The 25225-nt window shown below is 45.3% G+C and overlaps 1 protein-coding gene across 1 annotated transcript; it reads right to left on the reverse strand.

The window, feature by feature from the left end:
* Window positions 1-19320: 19320 nt before the first annotated feature.
* LOC139832457 (uncharacterized) lies at window positions 19321-21489 on the reverse strand. The gene is made up of 3 exons (XM_071822224.1): window positions 21431-21489; window positions 21177-21303; window positions 19321-19642 (listed from the first exon to the last, which is right to left on the reverse strand). Exons 1-3 carry the CDS (start codon window positions 21487-21489, stop codon window positions 19364-19366), a joined length of 465 nt encoding a protein of 154 aa, XP_071678325.1. The 3' UTR covers window positions 19321-19363.
* Between the last annotated feature and the right edge of the window lie 3736 nt (window positions 21490-25225).

Consider the following 25225-nt stretch of genomic DNA (forward strand, 5'->3'; position numbering starts at 1 on the left):
ATGCCATGCTGAAGCAGATCCCAAAAGATGGGAGCACTACGCACACACACCGTCAGACGATCCACCGTCTTGACAGCTTTTTCTGACGAGGACCCTATATTTCAGGGGTCTACCCCACATGAACATGGGCATTCACACATGCAAAACCCTAAACCCATGGCTTGGAGTGGGTGGGATGACATGGTGCACCAGTTCCAACAACATGGGGTCACCCAAGGGTTGTGGGCCCACTTTGAGGCCTGGGTAGAGCCGGTTTGCACGTAAACCATGTGTGCGGGATCCCGTGAGGTAGCTAGGCAAGGAGCACATGCTTGCTTCCATGTATGGTGATGTAAGTGGTATTTGCATGCCATGCTGAAGCAGATCCCAAAAGATGGGACCACTACGCACACACACCGTCAGACGATCCACCGTCTTGACAGCTTTTTCTGACGAGGACCCTATATTTCAGGGGTCTACCCCACATGAACATGGGCATTCACACATGAAAAACCCTAAACCCATGGCTTGGAGTGGGTGGGATGACATGGTGCACCAGTTCCAACAACATGGGGTCACCCAAGGGTTGTGGGCCCACTTTGAGGCCTGGGTAGAGCCGGTTTGCACGTAAACCATATGTGCGGGCTCCCGTGAGGTAGCTAGGCAAGGAGCACATGCTTGCTTCCATGTATGGTGATGTAAGTGGTGTTTGCATGCCATGCTGAAGCAGATCCCAAAAGATGGGACCACTACGCACACACACCGTCAGACGATCCACCGTCTTGACAGCTTTTTCTGACGAGGACCCTATATTTCAGGGGTCTACCCCACATGAACATGGGCATTCACACATGCAAAACCCTAAACCCATGGCTTGGAGTGGGTGGGATGACATGGTGCACCAGTTCCAACAACATGGGGTCACCCAAGGGTTGTTGGCCCACTTTGAGGCCTGGGTAGAGCCGGTTTGCACGTAAACCATGTGTGCGGGCTCCCGTGAGGTATCTAGGCAAGGAGCACATGCTTGCTTCCATGTATGGTGATGTAAGTGGTGTTTGCATGCCATGCTGAAGGAGATCCCAAAAGATGGGACCACTACGCACACACACCGTCAGACGATCCACCGTCTTGACGGCACTTTTTCGACGAGGACCCTATATTTCAGGGGTCTACCCCACATGAACATGGGCATTCACACATGCAAAACCCTAAACCCATGGCTTGGAGTGGGTGGGATGACATGGTGCACCAGTTCCAACAACATGGGGTCACCCAAGGGTTGTGGGCCCACTTTGAGGCCTGGGTAGAGCCGGTTTGCACGTAAACCATGTGTGCGGGCTCCCGTGAGGTAGCTAGGCAAGGAGCACATGCTTGCTTCCATGTATGGTGATGTAAGTGGTGTTTGCATGCCATGCTGAAGCCGATCCCAAAAGATGGGAGCACTACGCACACACACCGTCAGACGATCCACCGTCTTGACAGCTTTTTCTGATGAGGACCCTATATTTCAGGGGTCTACCCCACATGAACATGGGCATTCACACATGCAAAACCCAAACCCATGGCTTGGAGTGGGTGGGATGACATGGTGCACCAGTTCCAACAACATGGGGTCACCCAAGGGTTGTGGGCCCACTTTGAGGCCTGGGTAGAGCCGGTTTGCACGTAAACCATGTGTGCAGGCTCCCGTGAGGTAGCTAGGCAAGGAGCACATGCTTGCTTCCATGTATGGTGATGTAAGTGGTGTTTGCATGCCATGCTGAAGCAGATCCCAAAAGATGGGAGCACTACGCACACACACCGTCAGACGATCCACCGTCTTGACAGCTTTTTCTGACGAGGACCCTATATTTCAGGGGTCTACCCCACATGAACATGGGCATTCACACATGCAAAACCCTAAACCCATGGCTTGGAGTGGGTGGGATGACATGGTGCACCAGTTCCAACAACATGGGGTCACCCAAGGGTTGTGGGCCCACTTTGAGGCCTGGGTAGAGCCGGTTTGCACGTAAACCATGTGTGCGGGATCCCGTGAGGTAGCTAGGCAAGGAGCACATGCTTGCTTCCATGTATGGTGATGTAAGTGGTATTTGCATGCCATGCTGAAGCAGATCCCAAAAGATGGGACCACTACGCACACACACCGTCAGACGATCCACCGTCTTGACAGCTTTTTCTGACGAGGACCCTATATTTCAGGGGTCTACCCCACATGAACATGGGCATTCACACATGAAAAACCCTAAACCCATGGCTTGGAGTGGGTGGGATGACATGGTGCACCAGTTCCAACAACATGGGGTCACCCAAGGGTTGTGGGCCCACTTTGAGGCCTGGGTAGAGCCGGTTTGCACGTAAACCATATGTGCGGGCTCCCGTGAGGTAGCTAGGCAAGGAGCACATGCTTGCTTCCATGTATGGTGATGTAAGTGGTGTTTGCATGCCATGCTGAAGCAGATCCCAAAAGATGGGACCACTACGCACACACACCGTCAGACGATCCACCGTCTTGACAGCTTTTTCTGACGAGGACCCTATATTTCAGAGGTCTACCCCACATGAACATGGGCATTCACACATGCAAAACCCTAAACCCATGGCTTGGAGTGGGTGGGATGACATGGTGCACCAGTTCCAACAACATGGGGTCACCCAAGGGTTGTGGGCCCACTTTGAGGCCTGGGTAGAGCCGGTTTGCACGTAAACCATGTGTGCGGGCTCCCGTGAGGTAGCTAGGCAAGGAGCACATGCTTGCTTCCATGTATGGTGATGTAAGTGGTGTTTGCATGCCATGCTGAAGCAGATCCCAAAAGATGGGAGCACTACGCACACACACCGTCAGACGATCCACCGTCTTGACAGCTTTTTCTGATGAGGACCCTATATTTCAGGGGTCTACCCCACATGAACATGGGCATTCACACATGCAAAACCCAAACCCATGGCTTGGAGTGGGTGGGATGACATGGTGCACCAGTTCCAACAACATGGGGTCACCCAAGGGTTGTGGGCCCACTTTGAGGCCTGGGTAGAGCCGGTTTGCACGTAAACCATGTGTGCGGGCTCCCGTGAGGTAGCTAGGCAAGGAGCACATGCTTGCTTCCATGTATGGTGATGTAAGTGGTATTTGCATGCCATGCTGAAGCAGATCCCAAAAGATGGGAGCACTACGCACACACACCGTCAGACGATCCACCGTCTTGACAGTTTTTTCTGACGAGGACCCTATATTTCAGGGGTCTACCCCACATGAACATGGGCATTCACACATGCAAAACCCTAAACCCATGGCTTGGAGTGGGTGGGATGACATGGTGCACCAGTTCCAACAACATGGGGTCACCCAAGGGTTGTGGGCCCACATTGCGGCTGGGTAGAGCCGGTTTGCACGTAAACCATGTGTGCGGGCTCCCGTGAGGTAGCTAGGCAAGGAGCACATGCTTGCTTCCATGTATGGTGATGTAAGTGGTGTTTGCATGCCATGCTGAAGCAGATCCCAAAAGATGGGACCACTACGCACACACACCGTCAGACGATCCACTGTCTTGATGACTTTTTCTGACGAGGACCCTATATTTCAGGGGTCTACCCCACATGAACATGGGCATTCACACATGCAAAACCCTAAACCCATGGCTTGGAGTGGGTGGGATGACATGGTGCACCAGTTCCAACAACATGGGGTCACCCAAGGGTTGTGGGCCCACTTTGAGGCTGGGTAGAGCCGGTTTGCCACGTAAACCATGTGTGCGGGCTCCCGTGAGGTAGCTAGGCAAGGAGCACATGCTTGCTTCCATGTATGGTGATGTAAGTGGTGTTTGCATGCCATGCTGAAGCAGATCCCAAAAGATGGGACCACTACGCACACACACCATCAGACGATCCACCGTCTTGATGACTTTTTCGACGAGGACCCTATATTTCAGGGGTCTACCCCACATGAACATGGGCATTCACACATGCAAAACCCTAAACCCATGGCTTGGAGTGGGTGGGATGACATGGTGCACCAGTTCCAACAACATGGGGTCACCCAAGGGTTGTGGGCCCACTTTGAGGCTGGGTAGAGCCGGTTTGCACGTAAACCATGTGTGCGGGCTCCGTGAGGTAGCTAGGCAAGGAGCACATGCTTGCTTCCATGTATGGTGATGTAAGTGGTGTTTGCATGCCATGCTGAAGCAGATCCCAAAAGATGGGAGCACTACGCACACACACCGTCAGACGATCCACCGTCTTGACGACTTTTTACGACGAGGACCCTATATTTCAGGGGTCTACCCCACATGAACATGGGCATTCACACATGCAAAACCCAAACCCATGGCTTGGAGTGGGTGGGATGACATGGTGCACCAGTTCCAACAACATGGGGTCACCCAAGGGTTGTGGGCCCACTTTGAGGCCTGGGTAGAGCCGGTTTGCACGTAAACCATGTGTGCAGGCTCCGTGAGGTAGCTAGGCAAGGAGCACATGCTTGCTTCCATGTATGGTGATGTAAGTGGTGTTTGCATGCCATGCTGAAGCAGATCCCAAAAGATGGGAGCACTACGCACACACACCGTCAGACGATCCACCGTCTTGATGGCTTTTCTGACGAGGACCCTATATTTCAGGGGTCTACCCCACATGAACATGGGCATTCACACATGCAAAACCCTAAACCCATGGCTTGGAGTGGGTGGGATGACATGGTGCACCAGTTCCAACAACATGGGGTCACCCAAGGGTTGTGGGCCCACTTTGAGGCACAGGGTAGAGCCGGTTTGCACGTAAACCATGTGTGCGGGATCCCGTGAGGTAGCTAGGCAAGGAGCACATGCTTGCTTCCATGTATGGTGATGTAAGTGGTATTTGCATGCCATGCTGAAGCAGATCCCAAAAGATGGGAGCACTACGCACACACACCGTCAGACGATCCACCGTCTTGACGGCTTTTCTGACGATGACCCTATAGTTCCGGGGTCTACCCCACATGAACATGGGCATTCACACATGAAAAACCCTAAACCCATGGCTTGGAGTGGGTGGGATGACATGGTGCACCAGTTCCAACAACATGGGGTCACCCAAGGGTTGTGGGCCCACTTTGAGGCCTGGGTAGAGCCGGTTTGCACGTAAACCATATGTGCGGGCTCCCGTGAGGTAGCTAGGCAAGGAGCACATGCTTGCTTCCATGTATGGTGATGTAAGAGGTGTATGGATTCCATGCGGTAGCTGATCGCCAAAGATGGGACCACGACGCACACACACCGTCGGACGATCCACCGTCTTGACGACTTTTTACGACGAGGACCCTATATTTCAGAGGTCTACCCCACATGAACATGGGCATTCACACATGCAAAACCCTAAACCCATGGCTTGGAGTGGGTGGGATGACATGGTGCACCAGTTCCAACAACATGGGGTCACCCAAGGGTTGTGGGCCCACTTTGAGGCACAGGTAGAGCCGGTTTGCACGTAAACCATGTGTGCGGGCTCCGTGAGGTAGCTAGGCAAGGAGCACATGCTTGCTTCCATGTATGGTGATGTAAGTGGTGTTTGCATGCCATGCTGAAGCAGATCCCAAAAGATGGGAGCACTACGCACACACCGTCGGACGATCCACCGTCTTGACGGCTTTTTCTGATGAGGACCCTATATTTCAGGGGTCTACCCCACATGAACATGGGCATTCACACATGCAAAACCCAAACCCATGGCTTGGAGTGGGTGGGATGACATGGTGCACCAGTTCCAACAACATGGGGTCACCCAAGGGTTGTGGGCCCACTTTGAGGCCTGGGTAGAGCCGGTTTGCACGTAAACCATGTGTGCGGGCTCCCGTGAGGTAGCTAGGCAAGGAGCACATGCTTGCTTCCATGTATGGTGATGTAAGTGGTATTTGCATGCCATGCTGAAGCAGATCCCAAAAGATGGGAGCACTACGCACACACACCGTCAGACGATCCACCGTCTTGACAGTTTTTTCTGACGAGGACCCTATATTTCAGGGGTCTACCCCACATGAACATGGGCATTCACACATGCAAAACCCTAAACCCATGGCTTGGAGTGGGTGGGATGACATGGTGCACCAGTTCCAACAACATGGGGTCACCCAAGGGTTGTGGGCCCACTTTGAGGCCTGGGTAGAGCCGGTTTGCACGTAAACCATGTGTGCGGGCTCCCGTGAGGTAGCTAGGCAAGGAGCACATGCTTGCTTCCATGTATGGTGATGTAAGTGGTGTTTGCATGCCATGCTGAAGCAGATCCCAAAAGATGGGACCACTACGCACACACACCGTCAGACGATCCACCGTCTTGGCGGCTTTTTCTCGACGAGGACCCTATATTTCAGGGGTCTACCCCACATGAACATGGGCATTCACACATGCAAAACCCTAAACCCATGGCTTGGAGTGGGTGGGATGACATGGTGCACCAGTTCCAACAACATGGGGTCACCCAAGGGTTGTGGGCCCACTTTGAGGCCTGGGTAGAGCCGGTTTGCACGTAAACCATGTGTGCGGGCTCCCGTGAGGTAGCTAGGCAAGGAGCACATGCTTGCTTCCATGTATGGTGATGTAAGTGGTGTTTGCATGCCATGCTGAAGCAGATCCCAAAAGATGGGACCACTACGCACACACACCATCAGACGATCCACCGTCTTGACAGCTTTTTCTGACGAGGACCCTATATTTCAGGGGTCTACCCCACATGAACATGGGCATTCACACATGCAAAACCCTAAACCCATGGCTTGGAGTGGGTGGGATGACATGGTGCACCAGTTCCAACAACATGGGGTCACCCAAGGGTTGTGGGCCCACTTTGAGGCCTGGGTAGAGCCGGTTTGCACGTAAACCATGTGTGCGGGCTCCCGTGAGGTAGCTAGGCAAGGAGCACATGCTTGCTTCCATGTATGGTGATGTAAGTGGTGTTTGCATGCCATGCTGAAGCAGATCCCAAAAGATGGGAGCACTACGCACACACACCGTCAGACGATCCACCGTCTTGACAGCTTTTTCTGACGAGGACCCTATATTTCAGGGGTCTACCCCACATGAACATGGGCATTCACACATGCAAAACCCTAAACCCATGGCTTGGAGTTGGTGGGATGACATGGTGCACCAGTTCCAACAACATGGGGTCACCCAAGGGTTGTGGGCCCACTTTGAGGCCTGGGTAGAGCCGGTTTGCACGTAAACCATGTGTGCGGGCTCCCGTGAGGTAGCTAGGCAAGGAGCACATGCTTGCTTCCATGTATGGTGATGTAAGTGGTGTTTGCATGCCATGCTGAAGCAGATCCCAAAAGATGGGACCACTATGCACACACACCGTCAGATGATCCACCGTCTTGACAGCAAGAAACATGTATTTCAGGGGTCTACCCCACATGAACAAGTGCATTCACACATGCAAATTGCAAAACTCATGGATTGAAGTGTGTTAAATGACATGGTGCACCGCTGCCGACAATATGGGGTCATCCCAGGGTTGGTCAAAAAAGTGCCAGAAACAGGCTCCAAAGGTAGGGTAAACAGCCTCATTTCTAAGCATGTTTTTTTTCGACCTTGTCTAAATGATCCAAATAAATTTCCTAGACATCTACTTTATATGTATAGACTGTTTTTGAAGAATTTTTTTTAAGATTTTCTCTGAATTTTTTAGGAATATTTGAATATACAGCAATCTGATTGGCTAGACTCCTTTTTTTTTCCTGAACACGGGTGGGGGTTCCGAGCGGGCACGCTAGGTGGACCGTTGGGCCGTGTTGCGGTCTGGCCTTATGCCCGTTGTGCAATGCGCCGGCCTAGGCCTGCATGCGCGGGAAGCGACGATGACGGCATGCATGCGCCCCGCAGCGATGACAATATTGTTACTCATATTGTTCTTGGGCTTTTTACCGGCGGGCCTTGTCTTTCGTTTTGTTGGGCCGTTCATATTTAACCATGCTTCAAGCCTCCCAACCCGGCCCAACCCTGCACCGGTCATTCTTCTCCATCCCTCGTGTCGACTCTTCTTCTCCTCTCTGGTCAACGTCGGAGCTTCGGAGGTGGCCGTCTGAACCGGCGGTTGCGAGAGAAGGGAACAAGGTACATCCAAGCAGATCCGACGGTTTACTACTCGATCTAGTGACTGTGAGGCTTTTCATCAATTCATTGTCGAGGAAGCCCTCTTTTTCTTTCCTTTTCTATCCACCACCCGGATACGGAAGTCCTTTTTTGTATGTGCACGTGCTTTGTGCGGTCCTACCGGTGTGGTCCGTGTCTCGTACTTGTTTTGTGGTCTTTGTCTATGTATTACTTTCCCAAACCTTTCTATCGATATTTTTTATGCTGGATCCTAATGGAGCTGTTCTCTGTATGCAGCATGTATGTTTAAGATGAGAAAAATCCTAAAACTTCTCCTCATACTTTTCCTCTTACTCTTAATGGGATTATGTATGTTTGAATATATTTTTTATAGCATCACTTATAACCATTTTAATTTATGGTCTGCATTTCTTTCTAGTAATTATGGTCTGCATGAATTCTTAATTAGATTGTTACTTTAGGGTTTGTGTCTAATTTATATTTTTTGCACTTCATAATGGTTTAGGATTTATTTGAGTAACAATATGAACAATGTAGTAAACTAAGCATTCAGATGTTGTTCACCTCTTTTTGGTATGCAGAAAAATTATGCTATTTCATTTTTTTCCAGTGTACTCAACAGTGTTGTTCATTTGTTGAATATGGTTTCTTGTATGAATTTAGATATGCCCATTTGTATCATTTATAATAATTTTGTATTCATATATTAGATGAAGTGTCCAATCTGTGGAAACCGTGATGGTGGTTGCCACATGAAGCTGAAGGAACCAGAGTTCTTCTGCATTACTATGCGTACAACCTTTGAAGAATACTCTGTAAGTTATTTTGATATGCTTGTTGTGTTACTGGTGTATTTAGAATCCATTCCCCATTTAATTTTCAGATTGAAGAAACATCACAAGTGTGTGCATGTTGTTGTTATACATCAGTATCATTTTGGTGGATAGAAGAACTGATTGTTTTGTATTATAGCACATATATTTGAATAAAGAAAATTTTGGTGGTTGGCTGTTTTAGGTTTGCTAGCTTCATTCTTTGCTGGAAATTGTGGTGTTAGCTTGTAGACAGTACTGTAGACAATGTGAAATGAGATCACTTCACACAACCAGCAGATTTGCATTTTTATTTAGTATCCACAATCTTAATTTGCCATGCAGCTAAATATGCAATGCACGGAAAATAGGTTTGGAAGATTACTAATGTGAACTTTGTTGCAGAACATCCCTTGCTATGTTAGGAAGTATATCAACAAGTCTACTGGTAATGCCTTGACTGTTGAGTCTGGGGACAGGGGTGTTTACAGTTTTCTGCTGGACAAGATGGACAAGAAGACTCGTATTTTTGGTCCTGACTACAAGAAATTCTTCACTGATTATGATATGCATCTGAATGAGAAGATAAAATTTGATATCATAGAGGAAGAAGAAAATGTGTTTGTTACTGCACTAGACATTGAAGATTACCCCAAGGAATTATTCAAAGGTAATTTGCTGTCACTTTTTTGTTCATCTGTTCTTTGTGTTTAACAAACTGCTCTTTTTCTCATGGATTTTTCTCTCATTGTTTTTTCCTGCAAAAGTTTTTACTTTTGAAGGAGATGCTAAATCCATCTTTATCTCAAAAACTGTTGAACTTAAAAATTCGGAGATCATCAATATCAACAGCCGTGTTTACGACCGTGTGATGGCGTGTATTTCACACGTTCGTTGGGCAACCCCAAGAGGAAGGTATGATGCGCACAGCAGCAAGTTTTCCCTCAGAAAGAAACCAAGGTTTATCGAACCAGGAGGAGCCAAGAAGCACGTTGAAGGTTGATGGCGGCGGGATGTAGTGCGGCGCAACACCAGAGATTCCGGCGCCAACGTGGAACCTGCACAACACAACCAAAGTACTTTGCCCCAACGAAACAGTGAGGTTGTCAATCTCACCGGCTTGCTGTAACAAAGGATTAACCGTATTGTGTGGAAGATGATTGTTTGCGAAAAACAGATGAAACAGTATTGCAGTAGATTGTATTTCAGTAAAGAGAATTGGACCGGGGTCCACAGTTCACTAGAGGTGTCTCTCCCATAAGACGAACAGCATGTTGGGTGAACAAATTACAGTTGGGCAATTGACAAATAAAGAGAGCATGACCATGCACATACATATCATGATGAGTATAGTGAGATTTAATTGGGCATTACGACAAAGTACATAGACCGTCATCCAACTGCATCTATGCCTAAAAAGTCCACCTTCAGGTTATCATCCGAACCCCCTCCGGTATTAAGTTGCTAACAACAGACAATTGCATTAAGTATTGCGCGTAATGTAACTAGTGACTACATCCTTGAACATAGCACTAATGTTTTATCCCTAGTGGCAACAGCACATCCATAACCTTAGTGGTTCTTGTCACTCCTCCAGATTCACAGAGGCATGAACCCACTATCGAGCATAAATACTCCCTCTTGGAGTTACTAGCATCAACTTGGCCAGAGCATCTACTAATAACGGAGAGCATGCAAGATCATAAACAACACATAAGCATAGCTTTGATAATCAACATAACAAGTATTCTCTATTCATCGGATCCCAACAAACGCAACATATAGAATTACAGATAGATGATCTTGATCATGTTAGGCAGCTCACAAGATCCGACAATGATAGCACAATGGGGAGAAGACAACCATCTAGCTACTGCTATGGACCCATAGTCCAGGGGTAGACTACTCACACATCACACCGGAGGCGACCATGGCGGCGTAGAGTCCTCCGGGAGATGATTCCCCTCTCCGGCGGGGTGCGGAGGCGATCTCCTGGATCCCCGAGATGGGATCGGCGGCGGCGGCGTCTGCGGAAGGTTTTCCGTATCGTGGTTCTCGGTACTGGGGTTTTCGTCACGGAGACTTTTTATAGGCGAAAGGGCAGGTCAAGAGGCGGCACGGGGCCCCACACCACGGGCCGCGCGGCCAAGGGGCCGCGCCGCCTAGGGTGTGGCCCCTCCGTGGCCCCTCTTCGTCTCTCCTTCGGACTTACGGAAGCTTCGTGAGAAAATAGGCCCACAGGCTTTGATTTCGTCCAATTCCGAGAATATTTCCTTACTAGGATTTCTGAAACCAAAAACAGCAGAAACTGACAAGCGGCACTTCGGCATCTTGTTAATAGGTTAGTTCCAGAAAATGCACGAATATGACATAAAGTGTGCATAAAACATGTAGATAACATCAATAATGTGGCATGGAACATAAGAAATTATCGATACGTCGGAGACGTATCAGCATCCCCAAGCTTAGTTCTGCTCGTCCCGAAGCGAGGTAAAGCGATAACACGAGATAATTTACGGAGTGACATGCCATCATAATCTTGATCATACTATTTGTAAAGCATATGTAGTGAATGCAGCGATCAAAACAATGTATATGACATGAGTAAACAAGTGAATCATATAGCAAAGACTTTTCATGAATAGCACTTCAAGACAAGCATCAATAAGTCTTGCATAAGAGTTAACTCATAAAGCAATAATTCAAAGTAAAGGTATTGAAGCAACACAAAAGAAGATTAAGTTTCAGCGGTTGCTTTCAACTTGTAACATGTATATCTCATGGATATTGTCAACATAGAGTAATATAATAAGTGCAATAAGCAAGTATGTAGGAATCAATGCATAGTTCACACAAGTGTTTGCTTCTTGAGGTGGAGAGAAATAGGTGAACTGACTCAACATTGAAAGTAAAAGAATGGTCCTCCATAGAGGAAAAGCATCGATTGCTATATTTGTGCTAGAGCTTTGATTTTGAAAACATGAAACAATTTTGTCAACGGTAGTAATAAAGCATATGTATCATGTAAATTATATCTTACAAGTTGCAAGCCTCATGCATAGTATACTAATAGTGCCCGCACCTTGTCCTAATTAGCTTGGACTACTGGGATCATCACAATGCATTGTTTTTACCAAGTGTCACAAAGGGGTACCTCTATGCCGCTTTGTACAAAGGTCTAAGGAGAAAGCTCGCATTGGATTTCTCGCTATTGATTATTCTTCAACTTAGACATCCATACCGGGACAACATAGACAACGAGATAATGGACTCCTCTTTTATGCATAAGCATATAACAACAATTAATAATTTTCTCATTTGAGATTTGAGGATTGTTGTCCAAAACTGAAACTTCCACCATGGAACATGGCTTTAGTTAGCGGCCCAATGTTCTTCTCTAACATATGCATGCTTAACCCTATGGTGGTAGATCTCTCTTACTTCAGACAAGACGAACATGCATAGCAACTCACATGAAATTCAACAAAGAGTAGTTGATGGCGTCCCCAGTAAACATGGTTATCGCACAACAAGCAACTTAATAAGAGATAAAGTGCATAATTACATATTCAATACCACAATAGTTTAAAGCTATTTGTCCCATGAGCTATATATTGCAAAGGTGAATGATGCAATTTTAAAGGTAGCACTCAAGCAATTTACTTTGGAATGGCGGAAAATACCATGTAGTAGGTAGGTATGGTGGACACAAATGGCATAGTGGTTGGCTCAAGTATTTTGGATGCATGAGAAGTATTCCCTCTCGATACAAGGTTTAGGCTAGCAAGGCTTATTTGAAACAAACACAAGGATGAACCGGTGCAGCAAAACTCACATAAAAGACATATTGAAAACATTATAAGACTCTACACCGTCTTCCTTGTTGTTCAAACTCAATACTAGAAATTATCTAGACCTTAGAGAAACCAAATATGCAAACCAAATTTTAGCATGCTCTATGTATTTCTTCATTAATGGGTGCAAAGCATATGATGTAAGAGCTTAATCATGAGCACAACAATTGCCAAGTATCACATTACCCAAGACATTTATAGCAATTACTACATGTATCATTTTCCAATTCCAACCATATAACAATTTAACGAAGGAGAAACTTCGCCATGAATACTATGAGTAGAAACCAAGGACATACTTGTCCATATGCTACAGCGGAGCGTGTCTCTCTCCCATAAAGTGAATGCTAGGATCCATTTTATTCAAACAAAACAAAAACAAAAACAAACCGACGCTCCAAGAAAAAGCACATAAGATGTGATGGAATAAAAATATAGTTTCAGGGGAGGAACCTGATAATGTTGTCGATGAAGAAGGGGATGCCTTGGGCATCCCCAAGCTTAGACGCTTGAGTCTTCTTGATATATGCAGGGGTGAACCACCGGGTGCATCCCCAAGCTTAGAGCTTTCACTCTCCTTGATCATGTTGCATCATACTCCTCTCTTGATCCTTGAAAACTTCCTCCACACCAAACTCGAAACAACTCATTAGAGGGTTAGTGCACATTATAAATTGACATATTCAGAGGTGACACAATCATTCTTAACACTTCTGGACATTGCATAATGCTACTGGACATTAGTGGATCAAAGAAATTCATCCAACATAGCGAAAGAGGCAATGCGAAATAAAAGGCAGAATCTGTCAAAACAGAACAGTTCGTATTGACGAATTTTAAAATGGCACCAGACTTGCTCAAATGAAAATGCTCAAATTGAATGAAAGTTGCGTACATATCTGAGGATCATGCACGTAAATTGGCTTAATTTTCTGAGTTACCTACAGGGAGGTGGACCCAGATTCGTGACAGCAAAGAAATCTGGAACTGTGCAGTAATCCAAATCTAGTACTTACTTTTCTATCAACGGCTTAACTTGGCACAACAAAACACAAAACTAAGATAAGGAGAGGTTGCTACAGTAGTAAACAACTTCCAAGACATAAAATAAAAACAAAGTACTGTAGGTAAAAACATGGGTTGTCTCCCATAAGCGCTTTTCTTTAACGCCTTTCAGCTAGGCGCAGAAAGTGTGTATCAAGTATTATCAAGAGATGAAGTGTCAACATCATAATTTGTTCTCATGATAGAATCAAAAGGTACCTTCATTCTCTTTCTAGGGAAGTGTTCCATACCTTTCTTGAGAGGAAATTGATATTTTATATTACCTTCCTTCATATCAATGATAGCACCAACAGTTCGAAGAAAAGGTCTTCCCAATATAACGGGGCAAGATGCATTGTATTCAATATCCAAGACAACAAAATCAACGGGAACCAGGTTATTGTTAATGGTAATGCGAACATTATCAACTTTACCCAAAGGTTTCTTTGTAGAATGATCAGCAAGATTAACATCCAAATAACAATTTCTCAGCGGTGGCAAGTCAAGCATATTATAAATTTTCTTAGGCATAACAGAGATACTTGCACCAAGATCACATAAAGCATTACAATCAAAATCTTTAATCTTCATCTTAATGATGGGCTCCCAACCATCCTCTAACTTTTTAGGAATAGAGGCTTCACGCTCTAGTTTCTCTTCTCTAGCTTTTATGAGAGCATTTGTAATATGATGCGTGAAAGCCAAATTTATAGCACTAGCATTAGGACTTTTAGCAAGTTTTTGCAAGAACTTTATAACTTCAGAGATGTGGCAATCATCAAAATTCAAACCATTATAATCTAAAGCAATGGGATCATCATCCCCAATGTTGGAAAAAATTTCAGCAGCTTTATCACAGGCAGTTTCAGCAGTTTTAGCAGTTTCAGGCAGTTTTTCGCGCTTTGCATTCAAAGTGGAAACATTGCTAACACCAATTCTTTTATTAGTATGAGTAGGAGGTGCAGCAACATGTGTAGCATTAGCATTACTAATGGTGGTAATAGTCCAAACTTTAGCTATATTCTTCTCTTTAGCTAGTTTTTCATTTTCTTCTCTATCCCACCTAGCACGCAGATTCAGCCATTAATCTTATATTCTCATTAATTCTAACTTGAATGGCATTTGCTGTAGTAGTAATTTTATTATGATGATTCTCATTAGTCATAACTTTCGATTTCAAAAGATCAACATCAGCAGCAAGACTATCAACTTTAGAAGCAAGTATATCGATTTTCCCAAGCTTTTCTTCAACAGATTTGTTAAAAGCAGTTTGTGTACTAATAAATTCCTTAAGCATGGCTTCAAGTCCAGGGGGTGAACTCCTATTATTGTTGTAAGAATTCCCATAAGAATTACCATAGCCGTTGCCATTATTATAAGGATATGGCCTATAGTTGTTACTAGAATTGTTCCGGTAAGCATTGTTGTTGAAATTATTATTTTTAATGAAGTTTACATCAACATGTTCTTCTTGTGCAACCAATGAAGCTAATGGAACATTATTAGGATCAATATTAGTCCTATCATTCACAAGCATAGACATAATAGCATCGATCTTATCACTCAAGGAAGAGGTTTCTTCGACAGAATTTACCTTCTTACCTTGTGGAGCTCTTTCCGTGTGCCATTCAGAGTAGTTGATCATCATATTATCAAGAAGCTTTGTTGCTTCACCAAGAGTGATGGACATAAAGGTACCTCCAGCAGCTGAATCCAATAAATTCCGTGAAGAAAAATTTAGTCCTGCATAGAAGGTTTGGATGATCATCCAAGTAGTCAGTCCATGGGTTGGGCAATTTTTAACCAGAGATTTCATTCTCTCCCAAGCTTGAGCAACATGTTCAGTATCTAATTGTTTAAAATTCATTATGCTACTCCTCAAAGATATAATTTTAGCAGGGGGATAATATCTACCAATAAAAGCATCCTTGCATTTAGTCCATGAATCGATACTATTCTTAGGCAGAGATAGCAACCAATCTTTAGCTCTTCCTCTTAATGAGAAAGGGAACAATTTTAGTTTAATAATATCACCATCTACATCTTTATATTTTTGCATTTCACATAGTTCAACAAAATTATTAAGATGGGCAGCAGCATCATCAGAACTAACACCAGAAAATTGCTCTCGCATAACAAGATTCAATAAAGCAGGTTTAATTTCAAAGAATTCTGCTGTAGTAGCAGGTGGAGCAATAGGTGTGCATAAGAAATCATTATTATTTGTGGTTGTGAAGTCACACAACTTAGTGTTTTCAGCGTTGGCCATTTTAGCAACAGTAAATAAAGCAAACTAGATAAAGTAAATGCAAGTAAACTAAATTTTTTTTGTGTTTTTGATATAGTAAACAAGATAACAAGTAAAGTAAAACTAGCAACTAATTTTTTTGTATTTTGATTTAGTGCAGCAAACAAAGTAGTAAATAAAACTAAGCAAGACAAAAACAAAGTAAAGAGATTGAGAAGTGGAGACTCCCTTGCAGCGTGTCTTGATCTCCCCGGCAACGGCGCCAGAAAATATGCTTGATGGCGTGTATTTCACACGTTCGTTGGGCAACCCCAAGAGGAAGGTATGATGCGCACAGCAGCAAGTTTTCCCTCAGAAAGAAACCAAGGTTTATCGAACCAGGAGGAGCCAAGAAGCACGTTGAAGGTTGATGGCGGCGGGATGTAGTGCGGCGCAACACCAGAGATTCCGGCGCCAACGTGGAACCTGCACAACACAACCAAAGTACTTTGCCCCAACGAAACAGTGAGGTTGTCAATCTCACCGGCTTGCTGTAACAAAGGATTAACCGTATTGTGTGGAAGATGATTGTTTGCAGAAAACAGTAGAACAGTATTGCAGTAGATTGTATTTCAGTAAAGAGAATTGGACCGGGGTCCACAGTTCACTAGAGGTGTCTCTCCCATAAGACGAACAGCATGTTGGGTGAACAAATTACAGTTGGGCAATTGACAAATAAAGAGAGCATGACCATGCACATACATATCATGATGAGTATAGTGAGATTTAATTGGGCATTACGACAAAGTACATAGACCGTCATCCAACTGCATCTATGCCTAAAAAGTCCACCTTCGGGTTATCATCCGAACCCCCTCAGGTATTAAGTTGCTAACAACAGACAATTGCATTAAGTATTGCGCGTAATGTAACTAGTGACTACATCCTTGAACATAGCACTAATGTTTTATCCCTAGTGGCAACAGCACATCCATAACCTTAGTGGTTCTTGTCACTCCTCCAGATTCACGGAGGCATGAACCCACTATCGAGCATAAATACTCCCTCTTGGAGTTACTAGCATCAACTTGGCCAGAGCATCTACTAATAACGGAGAGCATGCAAGATCATAAACAACACATAAGCATAGCTTTGATAATCAACATAACAAGTATTCTCTATTCATCGGATCCCAACAAACGCAACATATAGAATTACAGATAGATGATCTTGATCATGTTAGGCAGCTCACAAGATCCGACAATGATAGCACAATGGGGAGAAGACAACCATCTAGCTACTGCTATGGACCCATAGTCCAGGGGTAGACTACTCACACATCACACCGGAGGCGACCATGGCGGCGTAGAGTCCTCCGGGAGATGATTCCCCTCTCCGGCAGGGTGCCGGAGGCGATCTCCTGGATCCCCCGAGATGGGATCGGCGGCGGCGGCGTCTCTGGAAGGTTTTCCGTATCGTGGTTCTCGGTACTGGGGTTTTCGTCACGGAGACTTTTTATAGGCGAAAGGGCAGGTCAAGAGGCGGCACGGGGGCCCCACACCACAGGGCCGCGCAGCCAAGGGGGGGGGCCGCGCCGCCCTAGGGTGTGGCCCCTCCGTGGCCCCTCTTCGTCTCTCCTTCGGACTTCTGGAAGCTTCGTGAGAAAATAGGCCCCTGGGCTTTGATTTCGTCCAATTCCGAGAATATTTCCTTACTAGGATTTCTGAAACCAAAAACAGCAGAAAACAGCAACTGGCACTTCGGCATCTTGTTAATAGGTTAGTTCCAGAAAATGCACGAATATGACATAAAGTGTGCATAAAACATGTAGATAACATCAATAATGTGGCATGGAACATAAGAAATTATCGATACGTCGGAGACGTATCACCGTGGTCTGGGCCTTGGCGGTGCTTTTGTACATCGCCTATCTACATATGATGTTGCTTCCAATGCACTGGTAATTTCCTTGATATATGTTTTATTCTGTTCATTTTTGAATGATTGTCTTTTTGATGTGGTTTTTTTTATTATATCACAGCGTATCCCGAAGACTATTGTATCTGTTCTTGACGTTCCTCGTAGTGATGATATCTACTTTCTGAGGGGTGAGGATGATGATGACAGCCATGCTGTCTACTACACATCCGTTGATGGCAGAATCAGGTTTAAGTCGGGTTGGATTGACTTCTGTGTTAAGAATAACTTGGTGGCTGGCCTGTTAGTCCTGTGTTTGTTCTTTAAGATGGAGGGCATGCTTTTTATGTCTGTTGATGTGATCGAGGATGTGATCGAGTGATTACTTCACGTACTTTGTTATATATTTCCAGTAAGATGTAGGGGTTTAAGTTTCAGACGATGAACCTACTGCACTACTCCAACCTACTGTTTGTAAAGTGGTGGATATGTTCACTCTGGTGTATGTTGTGCTAATCTATGTAATCGTCGCGACTATTTGAACTACCTCTCTCTTTTTATGTGAAATTGTATGTTCTTTTCTGAACTTCAATAATCATGAAAGGATTACTGTGTTTATTATGTTTTTATGAATGATTTGTACTGAACTATGTTCTCTTTTTATGAGTCAATTAACTCAATTCTTCTAAAGCTGATTTGGTTGGAGATGGCCCATTAGTCAAATCTAGATTGGGCTGTCAAATGAGATAGTTGTTCCTGTTTTATATGTACCACCTGAACTAGCCTAATAGGCCTAATTGGATGGAGTTGGCCCATTAGTCAAGTCTAGATTGGGCTGTTGTCTGCTGCGAGTGTTGTAGCTGTCAAATGAGATATTTGTTGTTGTTGACTGAGAGATTTGTTGCTGTCAAGTATCACATAAGATAACAATCCACCATACTGCCAACACGCCGTCTTTATTTTATATTATCAGAGGTTTTCCCCCATTTCCACTGGAAAAAACCTTATCAATTATGTACAAAACCTCTGCAACACAACTGAGCAATACCTGTTTTCTCTTTTTTTTGCCCTGAAGCAAAACTGACAATACATTTCCTATAATCAAACGCTTACTTTGGCAAAATCTTTGTCACTACATCATGCTAACAGGCTAGAGCAACAGCAGCAAATAGAACATGCTTACCTAGCATCCAAGCACACAACAGGGCCAAGCATGCACAACACATAAGCATATGTAGTAAGCACAACATACACATGCTTAAACACTAAGCATACTTAATTAGAAACATAGTTCAACACAGCATTAACCAAGTTTCAATACCGTAAGTACGACAGAGTTTAACATAAACACACAACTAAAGGAACATGATAGCAGGTAGGCATCAGGTACGCAGGCAGGTCGGCAGGCAGGTAGGCAGGCAGGTCGGCAGCATCCTCCGCATGCTCCTACTGCCTGGGGGCGTACTTCTTGAGGAAGAGGCCGTAGGCGGCATGCTTGGCCCTGATGTGTGCGGGTGTCTGCCCGCTGCCAACACCAGTGTAGGTGGCATGCTGGTACATGCCGAGGAAGTCCGTCGGCATTTCCTTGCGGCTGCACCAGGGGCACTTGAACCTCCCTGGGCCAAGAAGGTAGCGAATCTCCCCAGACCTAAGCCTGCGGAGAACATGCCTACTCTTCACGTCCCTATCCTCCCGGTCAGAACAGACTTCATCCGAAGGATCCTCCTGTTAAATGAAGTAAATTAGGTTAATTAGCTGCTATGGTGTACAAACAATGTAATGACTATAAATAGAAAAGGAATGAAAACAATGCAAAGTATTTACTTGTATAAATGCACATTAGTTAGTAACTATACATACCATATCTAATTTAAAGCTTGCATAAATAAGTAAATCAATAATGCAAATTAGTTATTAACTGTAGATAGCATCTGCAATTTAAAACTTGTATAAATAAGACATTATAGCAATAGTGTGAATTAACCAGTTAACAAATGTTGTTCGAATTGATGGAAATAAGTGTTAAATTAATATGACAAGCATCTCTTAATCACACGGTTAAATAAAAGTTTAACACCTTCATACAAATTACTAACCAGGATTTAAGCTCCATTTGAAACACACAATTATGTAATTCAAGTAAACAACATGAAACAGGAAGTCAAGATGGGCACATATAACCCTATAATATGTTGTAAATTTGTAACCTAAGCATGTAATGCTACATTTCTGAGGAATACGAGGATTAATACCTGGTTAGCCTCGGTTTTACTCCAATTTTCTTATACACACAAGCAGCTAAGCAAACAATGTACCAAACACAAACAAGCAGCTAAGCCAGTGGCGGATCTCCCATTCTGGCAAGGTCTAGCCTATGCAATAGCTAGCATTGGCAATTAATACTAATAGACTATTACTTGAGCAGATTTTATGCTAGAACTAGCGCTTAATCTTGGCTTGTGGTATCAATTTTTCCTCTAAGCTATCATCTTCACCACACCATAATCTTGGGTCATCCTCCGCTACTGAGCTAAGCAGTACTGGAGTAGCAAGCAGCTAAGCAAGAGCTAATCAAATTAGCATAGCATCAATGCATTGAGCAAGGAGCAGAGAAACACAGGCAACCGCTCTGAACCATGGCTTGATTGAGAAACCATGACCATGATGCTTTGTTTTCTTTGCCAACAACCCCAAATGTGCAAAAAAATGGATATATTGGCGCAAGTAAAGGTAGATCCAGAGTTCACTAAAAATATTTTGCTACAGTTCTTATGATTTAAATTTCATGTTATGATAATATTACTTTTGTTGGATATGTAGATGAGGTTTCTTTACCCTCCTCGATTGGAAAAGTATATATTAAAAACAATTGGAGAACGATGGAGGCAACATAAGTCAAATCTAAAATCACTCTATTTTGATGCAACCAAGAGTATGGAAGCAAACAACACCAATGTTCCAAGGGGTGTGATTAAAGATCATTGAATTTCTCTTGTTACTAATTGGATGAGCCAAAAGGCACATGTACATATGGACGACTTGTCAGATTACCATTTACATCTTGCTTAGTTTCTCTAGGGAATTATGCAAATGCATGTGCTTAGGCCACAATCGAAGCGGAAGGCAACCGCTCTGAACCATGGCCTGATTGAGAAACCATGACCATGATGCCCTGTTTTCTTTGCCAACAACCCCAAATGTGCAAAAAAAAAATGGTATGTAAAGCAAAAAAAAAAGGTTGAGAGGTTGAGAAATTTACCTCGGACGGGTCGGCGGAGTCGAATTCTTCGAAGGTGGGCACGTCGTCGGGGCTGTTGATCTTGAGCCCCGCCGCCTTCCTCTCCTGCCTCTCGGGTCTTCTGGTTCTTCTTCTTCCGCCGCCGCATCTGCGCCTCCATCTCGTGCGCACGCTTCTTGCTCGCCGGTGCAGCCACCGGCCAGCCGTATCTTGCCGTCTGGCCCCAACCGGAGCTCAGATCTGGGGCAGCTCCGGCAGCCGATGGTGCCGCCAACTGCGTGTCGTCAACCGCCGCCTCCTTGCCCTTCCCCTCCTTCCCCTTCCCCCTCTCCATGGACGAGCGCGAGCGAGCACGAGCGAGAGCGAGCTGTTCTTGACCTAGGGTTTTTTCCCGATTTGGGGATTGCTTTGGATGGATGCGCTGAAGTGTGAAGAGGACAGGGGAGAAAAGCGCTTTATATCTCGGCGGTTCCGCGTGGCCGCGCGTGGACACGTAGGCGTATAATATATTGCGGTATGGGTCATATACGGGCTTGTACGTGGGCTGATACGAACCCAGCCAAACCCGAAGTACACAGGAAATGACGATCTTGCCCCAGACCCGAAGCGGTATGAACGAATCCTAACCGTCCATGTGTTCTCGCGATTTGGCTTGTTTGTGGTGGGTGCGTACGGAAGCAAAAACGCTCGATGAGGATAGGGAATGGCTCCCTGGCAGTGTGGATAACCCCTGTGCCTGGCAGGACGTCACACGGAACTGATCGTAATTTTCTCCACGTATCGGGACGTTCATTCGGAAGTCAAGCAAGCACACGTTCACAAGTTCATAATTTTGCAATTGCAATTGAATGTTCGGTACTACATCTATACCGGTTTACAGGGCAATTACGTATTTCAAGAAAAAAGTTTGACTATAAATTTAGTTAATAAATATAAGATATATGTCATAAAAATAATACCGTTGGATTCATATTCAAAAAAAAAAAAATCCAATAGTATAATTTTTATGATATAGATCTTATATTTTGTTGACAAAATTAGTTGTCAAAGTTTTTACTCGTAATACGTAATAGCCTTGTAAACCGGTATGTAGGGACTAGTAAAGGCATCTCCTCCTGGCTATCTCATTTCCATCACCAAATATGTCTGAATTGATCCGTTTTTGGTGGTCAGCGGTGCACCCAACGGTGGCCACCAGGAAAAAAACATAGGAGCGATAAAAAAATTAATTTATATATATTGGTAAGCTCAAGTCCACATTTTACACAAATAAAAGAAAAAACATTTGGATAATCCGCACGGAGGCGGTGCTGCTAGTAGGTCGTAGTCCTCCTTGTCGATGACGATGAAGACCTCCAGCTACGGCATCACAATGGCAGTCGGAGGAGGGGAGGCAGCTGCTCTAGAGTAAGCAGGGCTGGCGGAGCCGCTGCCTGTTGTGCCGATAGTTGGATGGTCCCGTCGAGGCCATCCCGCTTCACGAGCTCCTCCTATTTAGAGAGCTCGATGGAGCGTTGGTGTGCCTTCTCCTCCGTCAGCAGCGGCGTGTCATCCTGCATGGGCTCAAAGTCGCGCTCGTCCTTTGACGGGTGCTCAATCTCCTCCGCCAATGGCTCAAGCAGGCATGCCACCAACATCGACATCCTTAGCGGGTCCATGTACCGCGTGTTCGCGCCGCCCATGTTGTGGGTGGGGAATTGATACGGGGTGGCCTTTGGACACCGCCTCCTCAAGACCGACAAGCCCTCCTCGTGGTCCAATGACACGAGCTCGAGCCCAAGCCCTACACCAAGAGGTGAATTCGCTCCTTTCCACGTATGCATTTGATAGCCCCTTGGATGCCATGCTAATTCATGCAAATACCCTATGTTCAATCAGGTACATCGATCAAGACGCAAGCCATGGAGACCACGCCAATGGAAAGGGAGCTGGAAATGAAGAAGATGGAGTCCCAGCGCCCCAGCCGGAACTTCCGTCCCCCAGGACCGGAACTTCCGGCCAGATGCCTCCCAGATGCCCTCCAGCGCCCAGGAAGAAGCATCCAGCCGGAACTTCCGCCCCGAGCGACCGGAACTTCTGGCCAACGGAACTTCCGCCCAAGTTCCGCCCTTGTTCCGGAAACACGCCAGAACATCCCGGGAACATACTGCAAGGAAATTGGCTGTTTCCGGAACTAGGCCGGAAGTTGGCCGGAACTTCTGCCCAGATGCCGCCAAGATGTTGTTGATACGTCTCAAACGTATCTATAATTTCTTATGTTCAATGCTACTTTATTGATGATACTCACATGTTTTATACATAATTTATGTCATATTTATGCATTTTCCGGCACTAACCTATTAACGAGATGCCGAAGAGCCAGTTGCTGTTTTCTGCTGTTTTTGGTTTCAGAAATCCTAGTAAGGAAATATTCTCGGAATTGGACGAAATCAACGCCCAGGATCTTATTTTTCCACGAAGCTTCCAGAAGTCCGGAGGAGATTGATACGCGTACAGCACGCGTCCGTTGGGAACCCCAAGAGGAAGGTGTGATGCGTACAGCGGCAAGTTTTCCCTCAGTATGAAACCAAGGTTTATCGAACCAGTAGGAGCCAAGAAGCATGTTGAAGGTTGATGGCGGCGAGATGTAGTGCGGCGCAACACCAGGGATTCCGGCGTCAACGTGGAACCTGCACAACACAAACCAAGTACTTTGCCCCAACGAAACAGTGAGGTTGTCAATCTCACCGGCTTGCTGTAACAAAGGATTAGATGTATAGTGTGGATGATGATTGTTTGCAGAAAACAGTAGAACAATTGCAGTAGATTGTATTTCAGATGTAAAGAATTGGACCGGGGTCCACAGTTCACTAGCGGTGTCTCTCCCATAAGATAAATAGCATGTTGGGTGAATAAATTACAGTTGGGCAATTGACAAATAAGGAGGGCATGACCATGCACATACATATTATGATGAGTATAGTGAGATTTAATTGGGCATTACGACAAATTACATAGACCGCTATCCAGCATGCATCTATGCCTAAAAAGTCCACCTTCAGGTTATCATCCGAACCCCCTCCAGTATTAAGTTGCTAACAACAGACAATTGCATTAAGTATTGCGCGTAATGTAATCAATAACTACATCCTCGGACATAGCATCAATGTTTTATCCCTAGTGGCAACAGCACATCCATAACCTTAGGGGTTCTCGTCACTCCCCCAGATTCACGGAGACATGAACCACTATCGAGCATAAATACTCCCTCTTGGAGTTACAAGCATCAACTTGGCCAGAGCATCTACTAGTAACGGAGAGCATGCAAGATCATAAACACCACATAGATATAAATTGATAATCAATATAACATGGTATTCTCTATTCATCGGATCCCAACAAACACAACATATAGCATTACAGATAGATGATCTTGATCATGTTAGGCAGCTCACAAGATCCGACAATTAAGCACAATGAGGAGAAGACAACCATCTAGCTACTGCTATGGACCCATAGTCCAGGGGTGAACTACTCACTCATCACTCCGGAGGCGACCATGGCGGTGTAGAGTCCTCCGGGAGATGAATCCCCTCTCCGGCAGGGTGCCGGAGGCGATCTCCTGAATCCCCCGAGATGGGATTGGCGGTGGCGTCTCTGGAAGGTTTTCCGTATCGTGGCTCTCGGTACTGGGGATTTCGCGACGAAGACTATTTGTAGGCGGAAGGGCAGGTCAAGGGGCGTCACGAGGGGCCCAGGAGACAGGTCGGCGCGGCCAGGGCTTGGGCCGCGCCGCCCTATCACCTGGCCACCTCGTGGCCCCACTTCGTTGACTCTCCGATCTTCTGGAAGCTTCGTGTGAAAATAGGCCCCTGGGCGTTGATTTCGTCCAATTCCGAGAATATTTCCTTACTAGGATTTCTGAAACCAAAAACAGTAGAAAACAGCAACTGGCTCTTCGGCATCTTGTTAATAGGTTAGTTCCAGAAAATGCATAAATATGATGTAAAGTATGCATAAAACATGTAGATATCATCAATAATGTGGCATGGAACATAAGAAATTATCGATACGTCGGAGACGTATCAGCA

This window comes from Lolium perenne, chromosome 6, assembly GCF_019359855.2.
Source record: "Lolium perenne isolate Kyuss_39 chromosome 6, Kyuss_2.0, whole genome shotgun sequence".
In the NCBI taxonomy this organism is placed as follows: domain Eukaryota; kingdom Viridiplantae; phylum Streptophyta; class Magnoliopsida; order Poales; family Poaceae; genus Lolium; species Lolium perenne.